This window comes from Astatotilapia calliptera, chromosome 17, assembly GCF_964374335.1.
Source record: "Astatotilapia calliptera chromosome 17, fAstCal68.1, whole genome shotgun sequence".
Lineage (NCBI taxonomy): Eukaryota > Metazoa > Chordata > Actinopteri > Cichliformes > Cichlidae > Astatotilapia > Astatotilapia calliptera.
In genome coordinates, this window is record NC_137438.1 from 30513867 (window position 1) to 30541358 (window position 27492).

A 27492-nucleotide genomic window follows, 5' to 3' on the forward strand; every position below is an offset into this window, starting at 1 on the left:
AATAATTTAGCAAGCCCTTTTGATATAACATTACCTCATCTGACGTCAGTATAGTCTGTACTGATGACAGAGATATAATTAAATGAATGCTACCTGCAGCTAGAGAGCATAATGTACATACTGATATAATCATGGACGGTTTGTATAAGGAAATATATAGGAAATTCAGTGCAGTTGACTGCAGGACAGCTCCATCGATTTCTCGACGTTGATTGTCAAGGCTGAAATCGGCAGCTGCTGCGCAACTACTCACGTCTTCGTTGTTTACAATCTCGGTGAAATATGGCCATTTTCAAACTCACTCGTAGCAGTTAGAGCTAGGGAGCGCTTGACTTAGTTTTTTAATTATCAATTTTTAACTTGAAAAATAGAATACTGTGCAGCCATCGATTTATCTCCCTTTTCCTTTCCGTTTGTTTGGATTTTACCTCTTCTTACTGTGAGTCGGTAGCCGTTAAAGCTAGTTGACAAGCTAGCGTCTCCATAGGGAACAATGACAGCGACTTCAGCAGGTAGCAGTAGCTCTCTTGCCGCTAAAGGACTGGATATAAGTCTGGCTGCTCTGCAGCGACAAGACCCATACATCAATAACATTGTGGACCTGGCGAGCCAAGTTGCCCTGTATACTTACAACAACAGGACAAATGAGTGGGTAAGCCGGAGGGTTGGTGAATGTATCATGTGCTAACTTAGCTTTGTCACTGCCCGTTCGGCGCGCTTTGACAGATTGAAACTAACTCAGCTTATAGGAGTAAGAGACTATTGTTATTAACGTTATTTTCCATAAAAATAAAAATTGTTGTTGCTATGTTATGTTTTACTTCACATTATATTTGGAGAGTTCCCTGAAATGTGCTATTTTGACTATTTCGTCACCTACAAAAAGTCGAAATACTGGACTTCTTTTTGAAAGAATAGCGAGCTGGTGCACAAGTTAATATCAACAGAGATAAGGTTGAGCAATTATGACATGGAGTTGCTTTAATGTTGTCTTATTTGTTTTAAGGAGAAGACAGAAGTGGAAGGTACTCTTTTTATATATACAAGGTAATGAAAATATTAACACTGTTAATCATTGTCATTTGTGACACATTTACTAAATTACAAACTGTTAAGCTGGCATGAACGGGACGTAACAAAACTGAACTGAGTTTGATAATATACAAAACTATAATAATATATAACGTGACCTCTACAAAAGCAAAAGTTTTGGCGGTGCAGCAATGCTCAGGGAAACTGCAAGGTTACCAAGAGAAAGCCTCTTTTCTTTTAACAGAACATAGCAGCACAGCTTAGGTTTGCAAAGCTGCATCTGAATAAACCACAAGAATCCTGTCCTTTTGAGAGATGAGGCAAAAGTGGAGATGCACAGAGCTGAGAAAACCAAACTCAGCATATCAGAACAAACGCATCATACCAGCTGTCGAGCACGGTGGTGGAGGGTTGATGATTTAGGCTTGTTTTGCAGTGACAGGACCTGGATACCTTGTCGTAATTGAGCCCACCATGAGGATCAGATCTGGGGCCATCTGTTTGACATCTAATGCTTGGCTGAAATTGGTTCACGCAAGATGACAATAATCCCAAGCATAGCAGTAAATCTGCAACAGAATGACTGAAAAAGAAACTAATGAAGATGGTGCAGTGACCCAGTCAAAGTCCAGACCTCAACCTCAACATGACTGAAATTCTGTGGTGGAACCTTAAGAGAGCTGCACATAAATGAATGCCTGGAAACCTCAATGAAAAGAAGCTCCACTGTAAAGCAGAGTGGGCCAAAATTCCTCCACAATGATTTGAGAGACTGATAAAGTGAGACAGTGAAATTATTATTACTGCTGACAGTGGTTCTGCAAGCTACGTGACATACTTAGTTTTTCCACAGGACTACATAGAATATGACACTATATTCTGCTGTCTTCAAATTTCAGGTTGGCCTCTCCTAGGCATGGTTTTACCATTATGAACCGGCTCAGCATGCAGAATCTGACAGAGCCACTCACCAAAGACCTGGACTTCCAGCTCCAGGACCCGTTCCTGCTTTACCGCAACGCACGATGTAAGGAGAAACTGACTGACTGAATACACTGCAGTGATTTAATGCCATGTGAACTGTGCTTTCTTACTGCTAGTGTTTTTACCATCACACCAAAAGGGGAAGTAAAGTATTTTACCTAAACTTCTGAAGATTAGTCAATTCAAAGACTCTGTATCGTTTGAAATGTTTACACTAAAAAAAGACAACTGCATCGATATCCACAAGATATCGATGTAAAAGATGATGACATGATAAAAGTGCCCAAAGAGTCCAGCATGCACTTCATTAAAGTAGGAACTAGTAATTCCATATAAGGAACTAAGCTAAGGTACTCCAGTGAATTTTATCAGGCTGACTCCGAGACCTACATATGGCTCCCACATACACAAACACATTGTTGAGTGTGGCTCTGGGACAAGAGTCTGACAGCACTACAAAATCAGCCAGCGGAGATTAGATACGCTGCAACTGTCACTGATAATCTAAACACACATACATACACTCAGAAGTCGCTGGCACACACAGACCTCCCTCCCTGCCTCGGTCTCCCTCCATCAGGCTTAGTAAATGGCAGGTGGAATGCTGTGTTTAGATACCACTGAATTCCTTGTGCCTGCTTCGATCCTCTTACTGTAGTGCTTCATTTTTCTTACTGACACAAAGCCATTATTAAACATCCTGAAGGCTCAGAGCAATGATGCGTCTGGCATAAACTTTGCTCAGTGACCTCATTACACCTTTTGCACCAGCCTTAAATGCACTCGGGGTGCATTAAAGATGATCTGTGATAACGCTGGCCTGTGGTCAGAGCATCAGTAATGGAGAATGAATCTAAAGTGAGCTAACAAGCTTATCCATGGAAGGAGCAAACTTTAACAGCATATAAAACTAGTAATCAAAACACAGTTAATGATGGTTTCCTCTGATAAAATGCAATTATGGGGAGGAGTTATGACTCAAAGAGTCGGTGGTTACATGGCAAACCTAATGGTCTACCCTAATGACTCTATTTGATTACGATGATTGAATAAAGATGATAAAACATCAGAAAAGGAGCTATGCAAAACAATAGTAGCAGAAACAAACAATGGTATTAAAACAACCACACAAACTGCACCTCAGATGCTGTGAAAAACATCTCAAGTTCAGCATGACTAAGCCAACATTCACTGAGCGGTTCCAGGATGATGGTGTTTGTGTGGTGTCCTTCCAGAAAACTGCATAAACAGGGCCAAAATTTATATTGCTGTAAATGGTTCTTCATTGTCTGAATCATAAGCTGCTGGTAATGCTGCCAGTCCTAATGCGCCATGACCTCTGTGTGGACGGGGCCGTGGAATCTTATCATTAGATAAACATGTTGCTCTCAGCGCTGCTGTAACTTCCTGGAATGACCGTTGGCACAAAGTGGCAACCAATGCTAAAAATAAAGCACGGAGATATACCAAAGAACAAGGCAATATTTAGGGAGGAGATATTTGCCCAAAGCAAGGCATTATTTATCCAGGCACATATCTTAGTCTACATGATTAAAAGGAAGACTATTTAGAGTCCTGTCTAGCATCTGCACTTGTAATGTTCAGTTGCCCCGTTATTCACATACAGCTGTTCAGCTGATTTTTGTGAATTTTGGTTGTTGCTGATGAGCAATATAGAGCTAAAACTTGTATGATCTAATTTTTATGATTTTGACAAATTTTCGAATCTTTCTTGCAGCTTTGGTTAGAACTCATTATCAGTCCAGCAGTAAATTATATTGTTTTTTCTTGCACTATACTATCTGTACCCTGGTAACAAAAATCTGCCTTTTTATTATCATGCATAAGCATGTCAAATGGACTCACAAATTTGACTTACCAGAGTCGCGCTTTAATGACTTTTTGTGGCAGTGGTTAACAAATGAATGAGGATTAGGTGATGAGAAGTTAACAGACTTCTGTTTCAACACAGTGGGTGGAAAAACATCAGTGAGGTAATAAGATGAATCGATGTGCGGTTAAAATGATATGATAATGACAGTTGACACACCCTGACTTCTGTGCTTTTTACTCTTCAGTTGCACAGATGCTTTCATGCAATGTGGACTTCTAGTGTATTACAAATCGATGTACTGTGATAGCATAGCATAGCATCTTTATTTATAACGCACTTTACATCCAACAATGTTGACCAAAGTGCTACAAATAAAACAGGTAAAAGGTCGTGAGCATCATCCTAATCAGTCATTTCCACCCCTAATATCAGCACTTAGATTTAACACTGATGTGGGTCGGATCGTCTGGTATGTAATCCACTGGTATGTCTGGTATGTCATATATCTAAGAAGTACATCAATGGCTATATGGAGATTCTTACCTCCAGGTGGGATGTATCGATATCCCAGGTCTCTCTCTGTCACCAGCAATCCTCTAAATCTGACTTCGGGTTCCTCCTGCAGCCTCTCATGTTTAGGTTTCCTCTCAAACAGGCCCCTCAGCATGATCTCTCAGTGTTCTCACAGTCCGATGATGATATTACCTCTTTCTGTCTCCACAACGTAAAAATTGCTCAGAACTGATATTAAAAAGCAGTGCCAGTAATTACTTATCTGGCCAATAGATGCCAAACGCGATGCTCCGCTTCCTTTTTCTTCTTTAGGACCACAGATCTACTGATGGCGCTGTGTAAATATCAGGTTGTACACATACAGGTTTCCCAGTAGTTCTTTATTATGAGGGTTTCAGATGCAGAAGAGCAATTTGAACATCCTTGCAGTTAAGTCTCAAGAGGAAGGTGTAACAGAAGTGGTATACGAGACTTTACTAGCTGTGAATGTCAATATTTACTCCTCCTCCAGTTTTCCCTGAAATGTCCTCTCATGCAACAGCATCAGTTTGCTTTACTTCAGGAGCACGTAATTCCTGAAAAACCTCCAGGAAACTAAACGCTGGCGAAAAGGATGTTATTACTCTTCCTCATGACTGATACTATGAACTTCCTTCACAAAGGTGATCTCATACTGCAGTGAAAGTGTACCAAATTTATCTTGGTCATCACTTCTGCTTGTAAATTTGGCTGAATTTATGACTCTACTAAAGGTAAACAGTCTCACAGTAACAGAGTAACTGAAATGTCAACTTTAAGCGTTGTTTCTCAAACATAAAACACAAGACTTTTTTTTTTTAAAGTGTCCCGTTGAAGAGTTTCTAAAGGCTGGTGCTTTCTGATGGGCTGCTATATCGTAGGCGCAGAGGGTTTCAAAGGACCACACAGGTTCAGTTGTGAATCACTTACAGGCTTTGCTGGGTTTCCAATATATTTTGTTCAAACCGTAACAGACAGGCTGTGTCTGTGGTGGTTTTTGAAGCTGTCACTCTTCCTGATATCAGTCTCAAGCTTAAGTTGTAGTCCTGCTGAAGTTGTCGTCCCACGTGGCCGTTCAGTGGAGTTCCCGGTCGAGTTGGTTTGGTCCTTTGCTCGAGGCATACATTTCAAAAACCCCTCTGTCTTTCTCTTTCAATTTCCAGTGTCGAGTGGAGCTCTCTCTTTCTCCCTCTCGAATTTGTAACCTTATGGCCACAACCACTTTTCGGCTCTCTCGCTCGCTCTCTCTCTGTATCGCTCTATCGCCCTCACTCTTTTTTTCTCTTTCCTATCTTGTTGATATAGTTTCTACAGGTCCTGTTGGTGTGGAAGTCTTCTATTTTAAAAGCACATGCACATCTTTTATCTTATCTTCTTCTCCCTTTCTTTGAGACTGAGAGAGAGCAACATGCTGGCCAAATGGAGTGTCTAATGTCTGAAATGTCACAGGTTCTTTTTAGTATTCACTGACATGTTTCTATTTTGATGTGCTTAACGATCTCCCCTGTAACACACTTCACTTCTTTCCATTCATCTTGCTCATTTTTCCTCCATTTTCCAGCTGTCAGACTTTCACCGTGTCTCTCTCCGTCTCTGTCGAATAGTCTCATCCCCTGTGAGCACACTGAGCACTAAGTGGCTCTGGCTCCACCAGTCAGCCTCCCACTGCAGTTACTTATTTGGTCCTGGGCTTATTTTCCCAGGCTCAACTGAACTCTCTGTGTACGTATGTGTCTCAGCCTCTCCCTCTCTGTCTGTTCCCCTCATCCACTTTGACCTCGATGCCTTACCCAGCCCCATTTGTAGCCAAGTGGGTGTGTATTTTTGTTCATGTCTGTGTGTGTGTGTGGGAATGTGTCTTGTATTCAATTGGATTACATAAGAACTTAGTCATGGTATAGACCCCACTGATTGTTCTTTTTTTTTTTTTTTTTACCTTATTTACTTATCTTTGCGTTACTTAAGTTTTTCTCTGTACTTAATTTACTCTCATATCTTTTACTCTTTGCCTCTTTTCTTTTTGGGGATTGGGATCTTCCCCAGACATCAACAAACAGCAGCAAAGTTGTTTTTGTCTTGGGCAGAGTAGCACCATGAGTATTGCTAGAGCCCTCCACTCACATGTCTTCTCATTTGATAAACTTGTCATGCAGGTTGAACATCCAAGTTGATAAAGGAAAAAGTTCAACGACTTCAGGATCTGGGCTTCTTTAGAACATCACGGGAAATTAATTTTTTCCATGCAAAATTCTAAGCCCTTCCTTAGTGGCTGCAATTAAGTGGTTATGCAACAACGATAAATTTTTCAAAAGAAAGCACAAATGCAAACAGTAAAATTAATCACTTTGTAAAATAGTTCATCCCATCTACAAAACTGGGCAAGTGTCTTTTTCCTCCCTTGCTGACCGTGTTTACGTAGATCAGGGCACTCCTGGGGCCCATGTTTCATTGTATAATTGCATTGCTGGCTTTTGTTCCTATTGGCTTGGCTGGGAAATGACTCATTTTAAACCCTGGGGTTATACCCACCAGGGCTAATAATAAACAGTTTATCTATCTGTTAGGTCTGCACTGACGTCATTGCAGCAAAATTGTGCTACAGCATGGCTACACATTCATTCAATTGTCTGGGAAACTCATTTTGTTGTCTGCTGACCTGGACTGAGCAGACAGTTTTATTATTACACCAAGCTAACTAGATTTTCAACAGGGTCATTACTGCAAATAATTTGCTGGATTTTTGTTAATGTAATGTGCTCAAAAGTTCAATTCTGTCTTCTTCCCCAGTGGCAATCCATGGGATTTGGTTCTATGATAAGGAGGACTGTCAGCGCATCGCCCAGAGGATGAAGATGTAAGTAACTGTAATTGGATGATCTTCAAAACAAGATTTGGTGTGCTTAAAAATGACTAATGAGTTATGGACCAGCTGCCAAAGCTTGACAGAAGACTCTTTTATTCATGTGTGCAGTCTGACCCAGCAGGAGCAGGTCCTGGCTCAGTCCCAGGGTGGTTGGTTATCCCCAGGAGAAGTAAGAGCAGGGGGAGGGGGAAAAGGTGAAGCAAAGGGAGTGGACATCATCCAGATGTTAACCAAAGCCCGCACAGAGTATGATAAGGTATGTGCACACTGTAGGATTTTGAAGAGAATAAAACAATTAGAACAACACAGATTAAAATGCTGGGAATAGCTAAGCCCTAATAATCTTTGCATTTACATTTGTTCATTTAGACCTATAGGATGCAGGGAGTATTTTCTAGGATCCTCAGTTAGTCACTTATAGTAATCTACTTTTTTGGCAATTTTTGTGATATAGTTTTTATGTATTTATTTACTTATTTTGTTAATTGTCTGTCCTTTGTCTATTCTCTCTGTGCACCTGTCTTAGGAAAAATCAACCTCAGAGCCAAAGGAGATTGGTGGCAGCAGTGTTCTTTATGGAAACCCCCACCTGATTAAACCAATACCCGTTAAACCAAACACTCAGGTAGAACACCCAGTTTAACCCTGTTAAAATCACATTTTTCATGTACAAAAGAGAGTTTGTAATGGTTTTCTTCCATTGTTGTGTATAAAACCCTGCTAGTGTTGTTTCTGTTTGTGCCTCTAACTCATCATCTTTCTTATTCTACTGTGCTTCTCTCATCTAGGACAATGAAGGTGCTGAGCCCAAGTCTCTTTCTTTGGCTACTCTGTTTGGCTCTCAGCAACGTTCAACTAAACCTGACTCTGACCCTTTTGCAAATGCTCCAGCACTGGGATCATCAGCGGGAAAAGTATCTCGCCCGCCTGTAGCTCGCACACTCACCTACGATGATACAGTGAACTCTGGCAGAAATGTGGCCTCTGATGGAGGAATCAAGGCTGTGGAAGATGGAGCAAATGTTGTTTCTGGCTTGTTGCAGAGTCCCTCAAGCGCTCACCAGCAGCAGCACTGCCCGGCCATCGCAAAGCTCATGCAGGGACAGAGAGGTGTCGGGACTGTGGGAGGGGTGCTTCAGACCGTGTCCGAGTCCCCCGAGAACCGGCTGTGTGACAACGGGGTGCCGCTGGAGCATCACCACCACCACCATCATCTTTACCACCATCAGCAACAACAACACCATCACCAGCATCAGCTTCATCCTGATCCAATCAGGAGACTTTTCCAAACCCAACCACCTCCTCTACCCACCACCTCTTTCTCCTCTGCGGCCCCTAATTGTTGCTCCAACCCTTCCTCTCTACAGCAGAACCCTCATCTCTCCTCCCAGCCTGTAATGGTGAATTCTGTGTCACGCTCTCACCTTCAAGCACAACAAAGCCAGCAGCTGTTTATCAGCTTGTCCAATTCTCAACCTGAAATTAAGCAAAACAGCCAGACTGCTCCAGCTGCACAGGGAACAGGTGGGAAAATCTTTTGTGTTAAGTGTTCACAAACAAACAAGCTAACCCTGTACTGAATCAGTGTGCTACATACATTTTTATAATTACAATGCTAATAAACTATGGGAAGAATAACTTTTCTATAGTTTTAATGGGATTCTCCTTGCTTTACCAGGTTTGTTGTCATCTCAGGTGACCAGTAATCAAGTCATTCAACCTTCACAAGGTATAGTATTCAAGTTTTTTATTGTTTGCAGTCGCTAACTAGCAGGGTTTTAGTGTTGTGCACAAACTTAAGCCGATCGTTACTGAAGCTCTAACCAGTTTTTCCAATAATTTGAAACTACATATAAACAGTAGTTAAATTAAGAAACTGCGGAGGAACTATTTTTTTTCCCAGTTACAAGACACATTATCTGTAGTAAGTTCCATTGCAGTGTTTCCCACAGGACTGGAGCTCATACATGTACATGCATGCACAATGCACGGAAATCCACACTTTTGGAAATGATTTACTGTAGAGTGCACTCACCAACCACTTCATTAGGTGCACCTGTTTAGCTGCTCATTAAAAGTAATTCTTGTTTTTGTTACCTTCGTGCTTTCTCGTCAGGATTGTCTCACGTGCCAGGTATGGTGTCACCTCATGAGCTCCTCCAAAAGCTCCAGTTGGTCCAGCAGGAGCAGAGCCTGGCCTCTAGTGAGCCACCTCGGATCTGTCCAGGACTGGCTCCTCGATTCCTGGGGCCAGCCCAAAACCAGGGTGCATGCGTGATTTTAGGCACAATTCCAAACCCAACTGTAGCCACTGCAGGTCAGAAAGCTGCGCTGCAGTTACAGGTAAAGCCCAGTGTAAACAGTTAGTAGTTGATTTTATCAATTATATAAACAGAGCAAATGGCAAATGCTAGTTAAATTGGTGACTTGATAGCTGCAACAGTACAGTGCTCCCTGTTTGTGTAGGTGATCTCGCCTCAGAGGATACCAGCCACTGTTGCCCCAAATCTGCTCCTTTCCCCGAGTATGTTCACTCAGACAAAGCCTAGCAGTGGGTTGTCTGCAGTTGGTCAGGAGAGCTCCCACACACCCTCAACTGTGCCCAGACCCCCTCTGCAGGAGGAGGTCAGAATCCTTTCCAGAAGTCAGCTTCAAGCCACACTGCTGCATCTGATACAGGTGATTATTCCTTAAAGTTTGTGGTCTATTATGGCTTCACAACGGGGCTCGCTGTCCAGTTGTTGTGCTCACGTTGTAGCCAAATCAGTGCAGTTGTTTTGTTTGCAAAGAGAAAAACAGAGAATAAGCAAAAACAAACACACACACTTGAGGATTTTGTATGAAGTTGCCTGCTTGTGTATTTCAGAACGACAGCTCATTCCTGGACTCCATCTATGAAGCCTATGCCAGCCGCTTTGCTAAGGACTCCAGCAACAAGTATTGATGCAGCTTCACACCCTCGTTCTACACACGCACCCTTCCCGGAGGCTACTTCTTACACCTCATATGGATGCACCACTTCCTATTCCAAATCACACACACACGTACTTAAACACACACTCTGTACCTCCTCTGCACTCTATCGTTAGGAAGCCTGACTCTGTTTGCTCCAAGCCAAGTCTCTTGTTGCACAAAGCTATCACAAGTAACATCATGTTCAAAAAAAATTTGGTTTAGTCTGTTGAATACAGATTTTACCCTTGACCTCACCCTTTGAGTCTTTAGCAAAAACAAAACATGCTGCAAACCTTCCAGTTTTCCAGGATGTTTCTGATACTCTTTCTTTTCCAGTAAGTGTAGCAATATTTCCTTTCAGTCAGTTGTCTCACACCAGCCAGCCTTTAACAAACAAGTCTTCCTAGTCTAGAGCTAAAAGACATCTTCAGATATTATTTTAATCTCTTATTATTTTACTTGGGCATAACAGGTTTGTGTATTTTACCACCAGCAGGTTTTTAAATCTGTTATTACATTGTCGTGATGACTTTTATTCCTATCCTTTTTAACAGACACGAGCAGTGATAAGTGTCTACATTGTAATTTTAGTTAACTAACTGTTGTCAGCTGATGCATATTGAAGTGGACGAGCAAGCCTGCGGCATAACTTTATCCGGCAATCGCTGAAATTGTGAAGGAAAGAAAAGGGGTTTTTTTTGCAGCACTTTCTGAATATTATAATGTGTTTGAAGGAAAGGGAAAGGAAGGAAAACGTCAATGTCAGTCCAGCTTAAAAAGACAAGAAAATTACAGGAGCCTGACAACCTGCACTACCTCACAGAGAACTAGTTTGGAGGTATACCTGTGTTTTAAATCAAGTGGCATAAAGGTGATTGGTTTATGTCGCATAGTAAGGAATTTGTGTTCGCTTTATGTAAAGAGATTTCAGAAAATTAAATATCACCTAAGCTGATAAACGGTTCTAAACAAATGAAGCCTAGAGTGGTCTATTAATATGATTTAATAATCTGAAGCTTAGAAAATTTGGTTAATTAAATCATCAACAGCAACATTGTTAATTGTTCAGGTTTGTTGTAGACCCGGTGGAGATTGAACATAAAATTTAAAAGGTTTTATTGCATTTGCACAATACTGTTAAACTACTTTTGCCACGTAAAGTGATATTTCTCATTCAGTTGTTTCTCATTCGGCACTTAAATTGCCTACATTTTTTCAGAGTCCGGGTTTTTAGTTGGTAATTAACGTGCGTGTTAAACTCATAGCCAGCCTGGACAGTAGCTACCAGGCAGAAACATCAGCAGCAGCAAAAGCAGAGAATATCATTCAGGAAAAAAAAGAGGAAGATTTTATTCCCTATTTTTTTACTCAAGAAGAAAATTGTACAAATAACCAGCATGTATTTAAAGGTATATCAGAATGTAAAGTTTAAGATTTTACAGCATATTGTCAGATGCTGTTTTAATTCAAAACTCATCTGCACTGTTTCTGTAACCAGAATATTAAAATGTTTCTATGGGCTTTTTTTTTTTTCTTTTTGGCTGGGATGTTTTCCCATTACATAAACTGGAATATATTTTTATTGGCTATTAAATGTTAAAAAAAAAAAAACTGTGTCTGTTGTTGTTTTTTTGTTGTCCTCATATATTTGTTGGGCACAACCTGAAGTAATTTCAGTAAATTTACGCTCAGCAGCCACTACATTAGGTGCTCTAGTTTAACTGCTTAGTAATGTAAATATCTAAATAGCCAATCACAAGGTGGGAACTGAATGCGTATTGCCATTTGGACATGGTCAAAAGGACTTTCTGAAGTTTAAATTGACCATGAGAATGAGGAAGAAAAGTTATTTAAGGTACATTTATTACAACCAAGCAGGATCCAATTTTGATGGTGGCTCAGCTCACTTTTCTATTTCATTACAAAAAAAGATGAGGGCAGATTAAAGTTGCCACCTCTACAGCCTACACTACAAATTCAAGTATAAACAACTATCTGACTGCACCATGAACCAATGTGTATAATAATTATAACCTCACAATACCCTGTTAGCAAATTTGTTTTATGTGAGATCATGCTTTAAACATAACCTCATCTCAAACTTTGTTCTAAATATGAGTTCGCTGTACTCAAATGGGCTCCACAGTCACCAGATCTCAGTCCAATAGAGCACCTTTGTGATATGTTAAGGCACATCTGAAGGCAAAGGGCGCAAGCTTTGTACAAGCAAGGTGTACCTAGTGAAGTGTATGGAACAGACCAACCTCGATCATACAGCGTGAGTTTTTTTAGTAATAAATTGCTCCCTGTTTTTGACGGTTAACTAAAGACACAGTAAAATACAGTTTAATAAGGTTTCTGGCATCAGCGTAATTTTAACTGGAACGCTGGAACATTTGGTCGCACTTTCAGGGCTTATGTATAAATCACGTCCACATCAGCACAGGAAGTACCCGCTTAATGGATGTTGTGTTTGTGAAACTGCTCTTGCCTTCAAATGGCAATTTGATCATTTCATTATACATAAACTCAGTGTCCCAAACACTCAAGACAAAAACCTGTGCAGGTTTCACAATGCCATAAGCCGTGTACATAGATGAGAAGTAGATTTCTTGTATAGAAATGCAAATGTAAACAAAATCAGCCTGCAGATTTGGATCATGTGATATGGCTAAAATCACCAGAACTGGCACCGAGTCTGCTTTCACAAGTGCTATTTACTGTCAGGAACGTCAAACATCACTTTTTACACAGTCTCATTGCGCTCTCCCTCCCAGTAGATTAGTGTGGGAAAACTAGGCTTCCTCTCCTCTCCCTTCCTGCTTCCTCTCCTCAGCCAGCCTTGTCATGGATTCTACTTACCATTAACTTCAGTAGCGGTGTAGCAGAGTTAAACTTTGATTCAAATAAAAGAGTTAATGGTGATCTTTGTGAATGTCAGGGTGGATGGATAATATTTTTAAGACTTTTTATGAGTACATTTTTATTAAGGGATGATGCCCATACATGCACACATATTCTTTTTTCTAAGACTCGGAGGTTCCAGACCATTGCTTTAGCTGATGGAGCTAAATGTAAGGGCTGACTATTAGCCCTGGCCTAGAGTAATCAATGACTTCTGGTGTGTGTGTGTGTGTGTGTGTGTGTGTGTGTGTGTGTGTGTGTGTGTGTGCGTGTGCCCTTGCCCAGAGAGGCGGAGTCTCTGATTTGTATAGGGACTCCAGATCACTTTTGTCAGTGCTGTATTCTCAAAAGGAAGATATTGTGCAGTGGTCTACTTTAAATTTCAAGAAAATATTCGTGTAATTCTTCTCACTTTCCTAGTCTCAGTCTTTCACTCTTCAAACACAGGCTGGGACAATAAGCCAACTCTGCAGGAGCACAGGTGAGTAATACTTTCTTTGGGGATATCTGCTCTAGTACCGTAGTGTTAGTAGAAGTGTGTTTAGCATGTAAATCATAAAGTAAGGATGCCAAGCTACATTTAAAATTGAGATTAGAAAAAAAAAGGAATTTTTTGATAGAAAAGTGCATTTTATAAGACCTTCAGATTCCTTTATTGTCACCTGCACAGATAAAAACAAGAATATGACATTTAAAACTGAGCCAGGAGCTAACTCGATTAGTTAACTAAAGAAGAACAAATGGTAGGTTCTCCAATAATAAAAGTCTCACTTAAATAATAAATATACACATATTCTCTCTGGTGTACACTTGTGTGCTGCCTAAATCCCTGCATGTCCGAACTGTGTGAACATGCAGTTAAATGCAGATAGTTGGCCTCTGCACACCACCACAGTGGACTTTAAATCAAAAAGCAAGATATGACTGAAGTGCAGACTTCCAGATTTAATTCAAGGAATTTATCAAAAGTATTGCATAAGCTGTTTAGGAATTTCAGATGTTTTTAAGCCCCTCCCCCATTTTCAGATACTCAAAAGAAATTGGACAACATAACATAAAAAGGATATTTTTAATATTGGAATGAAAAAAGTGAAGTGTCATCTGATCAGTTTTGCAGCATTTGTCTGAGCCTGAGCACAGAGTACAGCCCTGTATCCCTCAGAATTCATCTCGCTCCTTCTATCAGAAGTCACATCATCAATAAACACTGGCATCATTCAAAGCATGCCACTTCCACTAAAAATGATACTTTTCGGATTATGAGCTATTTCTCTTCTTTTTCATAATCTTCTCTCCCCATTATTCTGGTACAAGTGAATTGTGGATTCATCTGTCCAATTTCCTGAGCATGCTCACTTATAGGTTTTCTGGCAAAGACTAATTTAGCCTTCCTGTTCTCGAGTGTAACCAGTGATTTGCACCCTGTTGCAAACCACTCTATTTCTATTCATGAAGCCATCTCTCGATTGTAGACTCCGATTGTAGACTGATGATACACCCACCTCCTCAAAAGTGTGTTCTCGACTAGGTTAGCTGTTGTCCGATCATTCCCTTTAGTTTCAGAGCTTAGACTTCATCCCTAGCATCAGTGATCTGGGTCAGCTTGGGAGTAGGAGTCCCACAGCTGTTGTGCACTACTGGTGTGCGTGCGTGGTTGTACATGGTACTTACATGCTTGCCTGATTGCCTCTGTGTGATGGTGCATGTCGCTATCTAAACTGTTTGTTATCAATTTGATCCCTTCCTGCGTCCACCACAGCCATAATGCTTTATGTGCACTGCCAAATTGTTTTATAGCATTTTCATAATAGCAGGAGCAGATGTTTTACTGTCGCTCTCTCTCGGTGGGTGTGTACAGTATAATATGCAAAGACATGAGAGTTTAATATCTGTGTATCGTAGCAGTATTTATCTCAAGCTATATGTTGGTGCATGTATGTAGTTAAATAAAGCTTAATGATACATTATGTTTTATTAGAAATACCGATTCATACTGAAAGACATAGCATCCTGAGTGGACTTCTATGAAAAGTTGTAATACCACAAGTGCAGAAGGGTGCTGTGTTTATGACCTGCCCGAATTATATACGCATACATGCACTGGCCTCTTTGTTACTATGATTGCTACTACTGTGCTGGATCCCTTTAGCTTTCAGAACTGCCCTATTCTTCAAAGAATAAATTCAAAAAGGTGTTGGAAACATTCCTCAGAGACTTGAGTTCTTATTGACATGATAAATTCAACTTCTCCCATTCCACCACAACCAAAAGATGCTCGAATGGATTGAGATCTGGTGGCTGTGGAGGAAATTTGAGTACAGTGAATTCATTATCATGTCAAGGAAATCAGTTTAAATACTTTAAGCTTTGCAACGTGGTGCGTTATCCTGCTGGAAGCAACAATCAGAAGATGGACACACTGTGGTCATAAATCAGCAGCAATACTCAGGTAGGCTGTGGTGTTTAAATGATGCTCATTTGGTACTAAAAAGCTCAAAATGTGCCAGGAAACTACCCCCAGCACTATTACACCAGCAGCAGCAGCATTAACCTTTATTACAAGGCAAGATGGATCCATGCTTTCTTGTTGTTTATAGCCCTACCATACAAATGTCACAGCTGAAATCCAAGACTTATCAGACCAGGCAACAGTTTTCTAATGTTCTGGTTTCCAGCTTTGGTGATCCCATGCAAACTGTAGCCTCAGTTTCCTGTTTTTAGCTGACAGGAGTGGCCCGCTGCTGCTGTAGACCATCTTCTTCAAGATTTGATGTGTCGCACATTCACAGATGCAATTCTGCATACAGCAAAGACCGATTATTTGAGTTACTGTTGCCTTCCTGTCAGCTCTAAGTAGACTGTCCGTTTTCCACTGATGTCTTGCATCAACAAGGCATTTTCGCCCTTATAGGTGCTGCTGCTCAATTCATATCTTCTCTTTTTCAGACTATTTTCTCTAAATCATAGAGATGGCTACATAAGCAAATCCCAGCAGATCAGCAGTTTTTTTAAATACTCACTAACAACCATGTCACATTCAAAGTCACTTAAATCACCTTTATTCATTCTGATGCTCAGTTTGGACTTCAGCAGACCATCTTGACCATGTCTACATGCCTAAATTCACTGAGTTGCTGCCATTTGATCGACTTATTAGATATTTGCATTAAAGAACAGTTAAGTGTAGTCTGTAGCTGGCATGTTGTTGGCATGCATGTTGTTCCCCTGTTGTCTTTCTTTAAATTAATGTCCCTCTTGCATGAGTGTCCAAACACAAAGATAAGTGGTTGGTAGACTACCATATTTTTTATTATAGGTAATGGCATTGGATACTCTATACATAAAACATGTGATGACAAACTGAAACAAATTGTTATCAGTTTTATAGATCATACTCCATAGGCTTGTTTATAAATATGGGTAATGTGGCCAATCAAATTTTTACTGAGGCAGTAGTGTGTGCCGACAATAGACCTTTTTAAACTGCAGCAACTTAACAGGCCATTCAAGGGTGGCTGACAATGTACAGTGTGGGCCATTTATATGGATACACCATAATAAAATGGGAATGGTTGGTGATATTAAAGTTCTGTTTGTGGCACATTAGTATATGTGAGGGGGCAAACTCCTCAAGACGGGTGGTGACCATGGTGGCCATTTAGAAGTCGGCCATCTTGGATACAACTTTTGTCCTAGCTTCATTCAGCAAGAGCCCACAGCGTAGCACTCGCCACATGTCACTGGAGAGTGGCATTAGTCGAACATCCCTTCGGCGGACATCAGCTACTCACAAATGGCACCCTTACAAACTCCAGCTACTGCAGCATCTCAACGAGGACGACCCAGATCGGCGCACAGAATTTGCAGAATGGGCAAAACAAAAATTGGAACAGGACCCTCAGTTCAGAAGATTTTGTTCAGTGACGAGGCAAACTTTTATGTGAATGGTGAAGTTAACAAACAAAATCACCGCTATTGGTCTGACACTAACCCACATTGGATGGATCCCTCCAAGACTGTTGGAACAACAAAAGTGATGGTTTGGTGTGGTATATGGGGTACAACGATAGTGGGTCCATTCTTCATCAATGGAAACCTCAAGGCCACTGGATATTTGAAATTGCTACATGATGATGTGTTTCCCTCTTTATGCACTGAAGCTGGCATGTTCCCTGAGTTATTCCAGCAAGATGGTGCACCACCACATTATGCGTGCCAGGTCCGAGCATTCCTAGATGAACAGTTGGAAAGTGGATTGGTCGTCGTGGGCCAGTTGAATGGCCCCCAAGGTCTCCCGATCTGACCCCCTTAGACTTTTATCTTTGGGGTCATCTGAAGGCAATTGTCTATGGTGTGAAGATATGAGATGTGCAGCACCTGAAACTACGGATACTGGATACCTGTGCTGGCATTTCTCCTGCGGTGTTGCTATCAGTGTGTGAAGAGTGGGAGAAGAGGGTTGCATTGACAATCCAACACAATGGGCAGCACATTGAACATTTTATAAGTGGTCAGAAACTTGTAAATAACTCATGAAAGAATAAAGTTACGTTGAAACCAAGCACACTATTGTTTTTCTTGTGACATTGCCAATAAGTTTGATGTGTCACATGGCCCTCTTTCTATTGAAAAAAACTAAAGTTGTATCCAAGATGGCCGACTTCTAAATGGCCACCATGGTCACCACCCATCTTGAGGAGTTTGCCCCCTCACATATACTAATGTGCCACAAACAGGACTTTAATATCACCAACCATTCCCATTTTATTACGGTGTATCCATATAAATGGCCCACCCTGTAGTTTGCACCAGGAAACCCTCTCCAGACTTCTTACTGGGCTGTTTTCTGGGGTCTGAAATCTCGTCAGTGGGGCCCAGTGCTTACTTATTAAACCTAGAAAAGCTCACACAAGTAAGATTTTTAAACACCTACTGTAGTAGGTGTTTAAAAAAGCACCCTGAAAATCAAAAAAACAAAAAAACAACAACATTCATATGAGGTACAGTATTATTTTCCAGTTTTTTGCAGTGGTGTAAAAGTAAGTGATTTAAAATAATACTACCAATTTTTAAATGGATTATAGGATGAATGTGTGAATGAAAGTGTCTCTAACAGTCAAAAAAGAACTATGATAGCATACTTGAAAAATGTGCTATATGGACATGGACAGAGCTGATGGATTCATTCTGCAATATTGTGAATGCATGTGTGCACGTGTATATGTGAGACAATGAAAGTCCACTAGGTGTCTCAATGTGTTTGTATTATGATTGTGTCAGTTAAACGTGTTCTTTCCCCTCCTCTTCCTCTCAACATCCCCTTCTTGTGTCCCCCCTTACTTTGTTGAATTCTTATTACAGCCTCAATCCACTGTCCTTTTTGGTTAAAAATAATAATAATAATAATAATAATAATAATAATAATGAGGGAGATTAAGAGAAAGCATTGAAAAGACAAAACAGCAGGTGAGAGCCTGACAAGAAAGATTAAGAGAAAAAAACAGAGAAAAGCAACTAGAAAGAAAAGAAAGAGTAGAAAGACAGTGGGTCAAAGAGCGATACAGAGAAGATGAGGGCCAGAGAGAGAGAAAGATTGTGTTGGCGTGCTTGTATGGAGAGAGAGAGAAAGAGGCATGGAGTGGGAAAAGGAGGCAATGAGGGAGGAGGGGTTTAATCCTGCATGGATTATGGTATAAACTGGTGCTGGAGAGGAGGAAGAGAGATTCTGGAGAGAGAGGAAGTCCCACTATCCATCCGTGCATCCATTAGTCCATCTGTCTTACCCTCCATCCAGCAGCGTAGTCGTCTCCCCGTGCTTTTTGTTTTGCATTTTGGACCTGTGAAGACGTGAGGTCAGCACAAGGGTCGGCAGAATAATTGGAAGTTGCAGCAGGGTTGGATTTGTTTTTGGAACCTGTGCATGTGCCTTACCTGGAAGAAACAAAATCACACTGCCCGATAATGGAAGTCGTGTGAAGACTGAAGTTTACTCCTATTTTTGTCGGATTGTGCTGATCCGGAGAGCAAGCAAGAAAAACAGACGTCAATAATGGGGGGGACAGAAATCAGATTAAGAGCCTTGGAGAGGGAGGCGTAGAAAAATGGAGATGCTCTATTGTGATCCCATGTGCACAGAAGTGACCTTTGACACTGGAGACAAAAGCTTTCTAGTTTCTTTTGTATGCCGGGACATCCAGCTCAGCTGACATCGAATCATCATCATTCACACTTGCTATGTTTCAACTTTCTTCCTTGACCTACATACTTTTTGGTTCTTTTGTGAGCTCTGAAAATATGGGTTTACTGAACTATTTTCTTAATTTTGTGTATTAATATTCCAGCTTTTAAATTGGGCATCAGATGGCATCTTTGTTTTCACTTGGAAAGAAGGTTTCACGTTCTTTCCACATGAGCCCAAAGTCAGTGTTAACTGTAAATGTTTTTAAGATGGCATATTTAACCTATAGTCACATGCCCATGCTTTTCTATTTTTTGCTATCCTTTCGGTTTGGACTTTCACAGATTCTCTAAATGTTACTATGGATCTTTACATATTTTAGCCTGCTTGGTGACAAAGCCAGCCTCTTTTTTCCCGTCTTGATGGGCTTGAGATTTGGACTATACATGACTGTCTTTCAGAAGGCTGTACACTGGACCTTGAGATTTTTTCTGAACAAATAATCTATCAGGCAAGTAGTCAAAAAGATCTTGAAAGCAAGTTCTTTGTTTTGCTCTTTAAGATGAGTTGGTGTTGTGCTACAAAGTGATGACCAATATTTTATAATGAAAAGAGTGATACATATGTGTCTGTGACCAAAATTCTGCCATAACTTACTGCACTTTACTTCAGTTTAATAAAGTTTAAATGCAGCTTTTGACTATGTGGGGTAGTTCATCCCAAAAATCATATACATGCAATTGTTTTGTAGATAGAGACTGAGTATAACAGAACTTGGTGCCACTCACCTTATAGCACTTGAAGTGCCATTAAATGCATCTGGAAAACTCATCATTCATCACATATCAAACTCAATACAACCCCAAAACGTTTTTTAGCATTGTTATAACGAAAAATGAATACTGAGCCCTTTCAGGTGAACCCCCAAAGGAAGACACAAATCCCCTTGGAAGGGCATCCAATAACCAGTTTGCCAAATCAAACACACCTTCTGAGTGCAGAATTGGTCCGGTCTCCTAAAACAGTCCCAGTTTCTCATGTGGCCCCTTGAGAAAATTAATTGAACCATTCCTGATCAAGACGTACATTAGTTTTACTGTGTTTGCAAGGTGATAACAGTTCAGTGATGTGCATGTGGTAGTTGGAATTTTTTGTATTATAGCTACAAGACTTTACAGAAGCAATAATACTCTGTGCTTTCGTGCAACTCCAACATACATGACTGGAATATAGTTCAATTCGCATGCACAAAAGAGTCAACAACCTAACTTGACAGAGAGTGATCTAGGTATAAATGATAAATGTTCATATAAAGATGTTATTACTGCCATAAACTAGCTAAGACACAGCCTGTAAGTGGTGCTGCAGAACCTAGCTGGCCTAATTCTGTTACTTTTAAATATTCCAAAGAAGGGAGGAAGTTAATGCTAATGGTCACCCTTTTTTCACAGTTAATGAGGTAGATGTCGGTTAGAGAAGGTGCATTGTGTACCACCCTGTATGTGTAGATCTGTGCCAAGACTTCAGGTTTCTCTCTCTGTAGGTTTCTAAATTTCTAAATTCATGCTTTTTCACTGTTCTGATTTCCTCAATTTCTCTCCAGCGTACGGCAGCTGCAGGGATGAACTGCTGGAGTCTGGGAAAAGCTAGGAATGCCATTAAATTAGACAGAAGTGGGCCATACAGCGGGAGGCTGATGATGCTGATGTGGATTATCCTCTCCAGTTCACTGTGCCTCATGACTGATGGTCAAATGAAGATCTCACCAGAAACGTAAGTAAAACTGCGCTAGAAAAATAGACAGTTGACTGGTGTCTGGTGTTTGCATAAAGCTGCATTTATTCTGAAATTAATTTCATTTTTGCATTTGTTTTTGTTTACATATCCATATCATGGCTGTATCCTGAATCACAGTGGCACCCAGTGTGCTGCCATTCAGTGGCAAATATAGACACACAGTCTTTTTTTAAATCAGGTAATTTCTGTGTGCACACCCTGGCAGCTCTACGTGCAGTATGATCCTTCTTAAAGCCATATGTCAGATGGATGAGTCAATAGTGTTCCTTCTAGGTTGGCTGATTATTCTACATACATATGGACCATCTGGACACCTGTGGGGTACAGCGAACTGCCAAACTGTTCTCCTCTCTACAGCCACATTCAAATAATCTGACATATAAGTCTGACTAGAGATAAAGAGACATTTATTTTAAAAAAATAAAAATTACAATTTATTTTGTTAGAAAAGATTTTGTGTAGGAAAAGGCAGCATGGTGATCAAGTGGTTAGCGCTGTCAACGCACAGCAGTCACCTAGAGCCATGCTGGCAAACACCAATGCTCTGCTTATACAGATTGATGGAGTCCTGCTATGTTTGCATTTAATCATATGTACATATCACAAGGCTTGTTACTTCTACTGTAAAACTGCTTTTCAAACATGTACAATGATTGCCTTCCCATGAGAGGGACCGGTTTATATTGCGTAATGTGTTTTGCTTTCACAGAGTGTTGACTTTGTAAGACTGTGTACGATTACTGGTCAGTTTATCTCAGGTGGATATTTCTTTTTGGGACAAAATGCTGTGTTTGTTTATTCTCCAAAGGCAAGACGAAGCTCTTTCGCCTTAACGGTTTTCAACCGCCTTGCTGACGAAAGACAAGAACAGATCGATACAGTCCTGTCAGTCTGCAGTAGCCTTGTTTGTGTGTGAGCTGTGTGTTAGCATAAGAATTTGTGTGCATGTGTGTGTGACTGTATATGTAAAAGTGATAAAAATTGAATGGGTTGAGAGAGACTGAGAAGCACAGCACTTTGTTAGCATGGATGTTGTTAATGTTTGCATAACAGGCTTTACATACTTACATCTATCGACCAAAACCATAAGGCAATGTCTGCCTGTGCAGATTAGAGTTGTATTCAGTGCAGTGTATAAGATTTGTAGTTATACAGCTTAAAGAGTTTACTGTATGTGTTGTCAGCAGTCAGGCTGGTGACGGCAGATGAAGCTCTGGGGACACCAGAGTTCAACTGTCCAACATAGGTCACTAAGCCCCAAATGCCGCACTCTGCCTAGGGAAGAAATGGCAGCAGGTCCCTTATGGCTGTGACAGTTAACAGTGTCACGACCGGAACATTTCAGGCCAAGAAGGTCAGATCTTTATCCTCTAAGGCTATGCAACCCTAATGCCAGTAGGAAACATTGCACCTTTCTGTGAGCTGTTACTAAAAACACGTCTTTGCTCTGGAATAAACAGTATAAGTGTACACATAGATCTTTTTCTTCTTTGGGGATAAAATCAAGTTTATCTATTGAAAAATTAAGTAAGTAAAATACTTTTACTGTTCATTGAAGTTGTTTCTGCAACCTGTTCTTGATCTGACTGGTACAGATACTGGTTCAAAAATTACAGTATAGCCATTTTAATAAGTTTAATTTTAAAATAAATCATTAAAAATGCACAAATTTCCTAACCCAGTGTCAGAGGAGATGATCTCCTGCTTCAATAATATCACAATATTGTTTTATGACACTGAAACCCAAAGTTCTTGATGCTGCCTTGAAACAGGAACAGGGATCGGCAAGATTATGATTAACCAGAATGGTAATACTAAACGAAATCTCTTGAAGAAGAATATTGACAGTACAGACGGCTTACACACTGTTGTAAGCCGTCATTTTAAAATGAACACGCTCAAATTTTGCAATGACAATATCAACAAGTCAACAAATGATAAGCCAGTTTTCAGTACCGATGCTGGCAAGACTGCCTGCAAACTAGCAGCGAGCTGACTGACTCCCCATAGGTTAAGCCATCTGTCACATCCTGTCTGCTCTCTAAACTCTATTACCTTACCTCATTGGCATTCACACTGAGGATTTGTAGAATTGCTGCATGTTAGTGAGCATAGAATAACCTCTTGACCCGGTACAATGTCTATTTTAAGTATCACCTTCAAATAATCTGCTTCACTCTGTCAGTAGTGAGTGTGCAGTAAGTGCTTAAATGTTTTGCTGTGTACATTTCTGGTCATTTCCAGTGTTTTATAATGGGTTTATTAATTTGAGCTAGTAGCTCTGTCTTTACCTATATAAGGGTATCTACCTTCCATTGATAATGTATTTTGTCTGTTCAGGGTGCAGCAGTGGGCCGTGTCATTTGGCAAAGAGATAACTGCTTTGTCCGCCAGGTACTCTGGAGCTAAACTTCTGCAGAAGGTAAGAGGCAGTTCATCTATGAAGTTACATTTTTATTAACTATCAGCCAGGTGGGTGAGCCATTAATATTTACATTGCATTCGTCAGTATGGTAACACAGCTCATGTAAGGAGTTCAATAGGGGGAAAAAGCAGCTTCTATATGAAATGGCTCCTAGCAAGGTTTTTGGATTATCTTTTTTTCAGTAACCAGGTCTAAAACTGCACAGTAAGCCAAATTACCAGGACCACATGGCAAGCTGAAAACAAGCAAGTTATTGAAATAGACAGAAATTCCCATTCGGAGTTGGTGGAGACCAAAAACAGAGCAAAAAGGAGAGAATTACATTAGTCGGCTGACTGGTTCGGAATTTCTGGAAGGGAACATTCCACTTGGGTGGTCTCAGATTCTCATCTCTGCTTTTCAAGGATGGTGTGGTTCTGTTGGATTCATTGGGTGATGGCCTCCAACTGACTTTGGAACGGTTTCGCAGTCAAGTGTGAATCGGTCAGAATGAGAATCAGCACCTCCAAATATAAGGCCATGGTCCTCAGCCGGAAAAAGTGCCCACTCTGGGTCAGGGACGAGTTCTTGCTCCAAGTGGATGAGTTTAAGTATCTCAGGGTCTTGTTCACGAGTGATGGGAGAAGGGAGCGGGAGATCGACAGACGGATTGGTGCTGCGGCTAAAGAGAGAGCTGAGTATAAAAGCGAAGCTCTCAATTTACCTGTCGATCTATGTCCCTACCCTCACCTATGGTCACGAGCTGTGGGGAGTGACCGAAAGAACGAGATTGCGGATACAAGTGGCAGAAATGGGCTTCTTCCGAAGGGTGGCTGACCTCACCCTTAGAGTCAGAAGTTCGGCCATCCGGGAGGGGCTCAGAGTAGAGCCACTGGTCCTTCACATCGAAAGGAGTCAGTTGAGGTGGTTCGGGCATCTGACAAGGATGCCTCCTGGGTGAGGTTCTCTGGGCATGTCCCACCAGGAGGATGCCCTGGGGCAGACCCAGGACATGCTGGAGAGATTATATCTCTCGGCTGGCCTGGGAACGCCTTGGTGTTTCCCCAGACAAGGTGGATTAGGTGGCTGGGGAGGGGAGGTCTGGGCTTCTCTGCTTGGGCTACTGCCCCCACGATCTGGCCCGGATAAGCGGAAGAAGATGGATGGATGGAACATTCCTGCTGAGTGTTATGTATTTTCTTGCCCTTTTGAGCATGCCAAATGAAGTGCCATTTGATTCCATTATATTCAAAATAGGACAGAAATCTCTACAACAGGCTCACCAAAATGGGGCTATTCACATCAAAACAAGCAGGACTTGATTTTATTGGGGGTGAACTGTCCATTTAATATAAAATACATTTATAAATAGAGGTTGTCAGATATCAACAAATTATTACTCATACAGTACATACTAGCCCAAGACATCATGCCCAAGTACATGTTACAAGACATAGTATGCTTCACTAATTTCCCATTTCAGACAGGCAAATGATTATTTTTAGGCTATATTTAATGATGGTTATGGTATGGTATGGTTAACATGCCTTTATTGATGATTAGTCACGCAAAAGTATACAGAGAGGAACATACAGGGAAGGTTATTTGGGGCTGAGCTCTCCCTCTACCTGCACCTCTTATTGTATTACCAGCTACACAAATATTTAAAACTAAAGTTGGAACTGGAAGCTGGGAATGGACAAAGAAATCTTACAAAAAATACAACATTATGCTGCAAAACTGAAAGGGGCAGAGTGTGAATTCGTCATTTCTCCCCCTTCTGTGCATTACATCAGCCAATAAGAACACGGCAGACTGACATACATTTGCTGTACAACATCTGCGCATGGCCTAGAGAGCAATCTGATGACACATTTAATTCAAATATTCAGGCATGCCTTTTAGTAATTAGCACGTGTGAGCTTGCACTGCATGCCACCCTGTAGTATCGCTAGCAGGTCCATTCACCATCTGCTATGCAGGCTCACAAAGTGTGTGTTAACAACGTTAACCAAACAAGCTGTACAAATAACCAATCCTTACTGATTTAGCTGTTATAAACAGTTTTCTACACTGTCCAACCTCACAGCTTATAAGATATCAACCTGATCAAAAACAGAAAGCATTGTGGTGCTTGTAAGTGCTTCAGTTATCGCACGAGCAACACTTGCTGTAGTAACTGTATCCATAACAGCCCTATTCATTTGCTGTATCTTTCCTATCTGCAAAATGTCTTTTTATTCAGCCAGTGGTGTGTAATAACAGCCGGCGCTTAAGTCTTATCCTTGCACCAAGGAGCCATAAATCATCCACCTCTGCCTAATCGATAGGCTTCTTGTTATAAGTGGAACACTTAGTGATTCTGTCTTCTTGCCTGAGTAAACTGGGTAGGATATTGAGTGTTTGGGGTTCTGTTTGACAGTTATAAACATGTTGGAGCTACAAAGAGGGCTTTTTCCCCCAAACAAACCTGCAAAAGATCCGTATATTGTGAGTTTTTCTCATTTTACATCTGTTATTAACCATATGAGTATCTAACTTATCTTAGTTATTAGATGGATGTTGCACTGTTGCATGGGACACATGGCTTATCGAATCTATTTCCTGAGCAAATTTGATAATAATTGTAATATATTGTAATTAATGGTAATCATCTTTATAAAGGCAACAGAAAAATACAAAACAAACAAGACGGGTAAATGTCATTACATTATTTTTAGTGCAGGAAATTAACCTTTTAGTCCTCATGCAGTAACTGTATGGGATCCCTTAAATTGCATTTATCCAGCTGCTGTGATTCTACTGTGAATAAATACTATGAGTATTATTTGGCCGACTGGTTGTTGGACTAGAAAAAAAAGAAAACATAAATATGTTTAAAAATGTTTTGGTGATCATTTTGAATGCCACTGCTATAATAACATGTCAGGATTAAGACTCTTTTTTATGTCTGCCTATTATACATCTGAATTATAAATCTTTGAAAACATTACCATCACTTTGTACAAAATAGTGAGGGGTGGAGGGAGAGGATGAAGTCAGGACACCTGTAAATGCCTGGTGTGAAGGTTTGTGTATCAGGATTGTTGCCTGTACAGTTGATCTCTGTTTTCATAGGGGACTGTTTGGTTTCGTGTGTTGTTGAAAATGTAGAAATCGTTTATAATTGTGTTTTGTTGTCTTAAAACAGTCTTGCAAAGGCTGGCACAGTGTTTTACATTTTTTTTAAACAAATCTTTCTTTTTAAATTGAATTGTGTGTGTGTTTTAAAGAAATACAAGGATATTGAAGGTACAGTGAAGATAGAGGAGGTGAATGGAGACGAACTGGTGAAAAGGTTTGCGGAAGAAATGGAAGAGATGCTTGGGAGGAAGATGAAAGCTGTTAAGGTAATAATTATGCATGCAGAGTAAAAAAAAACCTTTAATGCCAATCAAATGGGCAATCATCAAATCAAACACTGATACATGGTAAACTAGTGTAGGTTTGTGTAATGCTGCACTTTGCTAATTAAAAAAGAAAAAGAAAATCTGTAATGCTTTTATCACAGAGATTAGCAGAAGCAGCAGAGGATGCAGATCTGGACCATGAGTACAATGAAACACTCGAGGTAAGGGGGACATATCTGCTTATAAGTTTTTCATTTGTCAGCTTATACAGGATAAGAGTCCCATTGCTAGTAGAAAGCTCAGACACTGTATGTAAAAATATATGTCCACACCATGAGACCTATTGCTTTGTAACTCAAATTTTGCCATTTTTGTTGTTTGTTAGTTTTTTTTTTATGAATTGAATATGTGATTTGGATAAAAGGGCAGTGTGAGCAACTTGCGAGCTAATGCTAATGCTGGCTGAGTAGCTAGCTTGGTTAGGCCTTAGTTACCCTGTCATCGAGACTGGCTGGTGAGTCCCTGGCAACACTCTAGGAAAAATATATATTCTCCAATTCATTGTCCAATGGTTGGCTAAGTGAAATTGTTTTCAAAGAGGTATAGGGAACTACACTAAGG

The 27492-nt window shown here is 40.5% G+C and overlaps 2 protein-coding genes across 11 annotated transcripts in view; both read left to right on the forward strand.

The window, feature by feature from the left end:
• Positions 1-249: 249 nt before the first annotated feature.
• On the forward strand, positions 250-10685 carry dcp1b (decapping mRNA 1B). 6 transcript variants are annotated; one of them, XM_026148297.2, is made up of 12 exons: positions 250-652; positions 1007-1047; positions 1932-2059; positions 7169-7235; positions 7353-7500; positions 7771-7869; positions 8033-8158; positions 8288-8768; positions 8923-8973; positions 9361-9587; positions 9711-9923; positions 10111-10685. In XM_026148297.2, the coding sequence occupies exons 1-12, from the start codon at positions 494-496 to the stop codon at positions 10186-10188; spliced, it is 1818 nt and encodes a 605-aa protein (XP_026004082.1). In that variant the 5' UTR covers positions 250-493; the 3' UTR covers positions 10189-10685. The 6 variants fall into 6 exon arrangements, with proteins under 6 accessions (XP_026004082.1, XP_026004080.1, XP_026004081.1 ...); XM_026148295.2 differs by having other exon boundaries at positions 8033-8768; XM_026148296.2 differs by having other exon boundaries at positions 1010-1047; positions 8033-8768.
• A 7561-nt stretch (positions 10686-18246) lies between these two features.
• Positions 18247-27492, forward strand: part of cacna2d4a (calcium channel, voltage-dependent, alpha 2/delta subunit 4a) — a 109748-nt gene continuing 100502 nt past the window's right edge. For 3 of the 5 annotated variants that reach the window (XM_080291616.1, XM_080291618.1, XM_080291619.1), the window contains exons 1-5: positions 18266-19792; positions 20885-21054; positions 23419-23500; positions 26755-26871; positions 27033-27092. In XM_080291616.1, the coding sequence (XP_080147742.1) occupies positions 20903-21054; positions 23419-23500; positions 26755-26871; positions 27033-27092 (411 nt within the window). In that variant the 5' untranslated portion in view covers positions 18266-19792; positions 20885-20902. Of the gene's footprint in view, positions 19793-20884; positions 21055-23418; positions 23501-26754; positions 26872-27032; positions 27093-27492 lie in introns of all 5 variants that reach the window. The other 2 variants (XR_013902719.1, XM_080291617.1) reach the window with 2 other exon arrangements.

Bases quoted from the DNA above. Each gene is read 5' to 3' on its own strand.
- dcp1b (XM_026148295.2), top strand. From the start codon at position 494: ATGACAGCGACTTCAGCAGGTAGCAGTAGCTCTCTTGCCGCTAAAGGA. The intron at 8,974-9,360 runs GTATAGTATTCA...CTTTCTCGTCAG, and splicing joins AGTCATTCAACCTTCACAAG to GATTGTCTCACGTGCCAGGT. The intron at 9,588-9,710 runs GTAAAGCCCAGT...CTGTTTGTGTAG, and splicing joins AAGCTGCGCTGCAGTTACAG to GTGATCTCGCCTCAGAGGAT.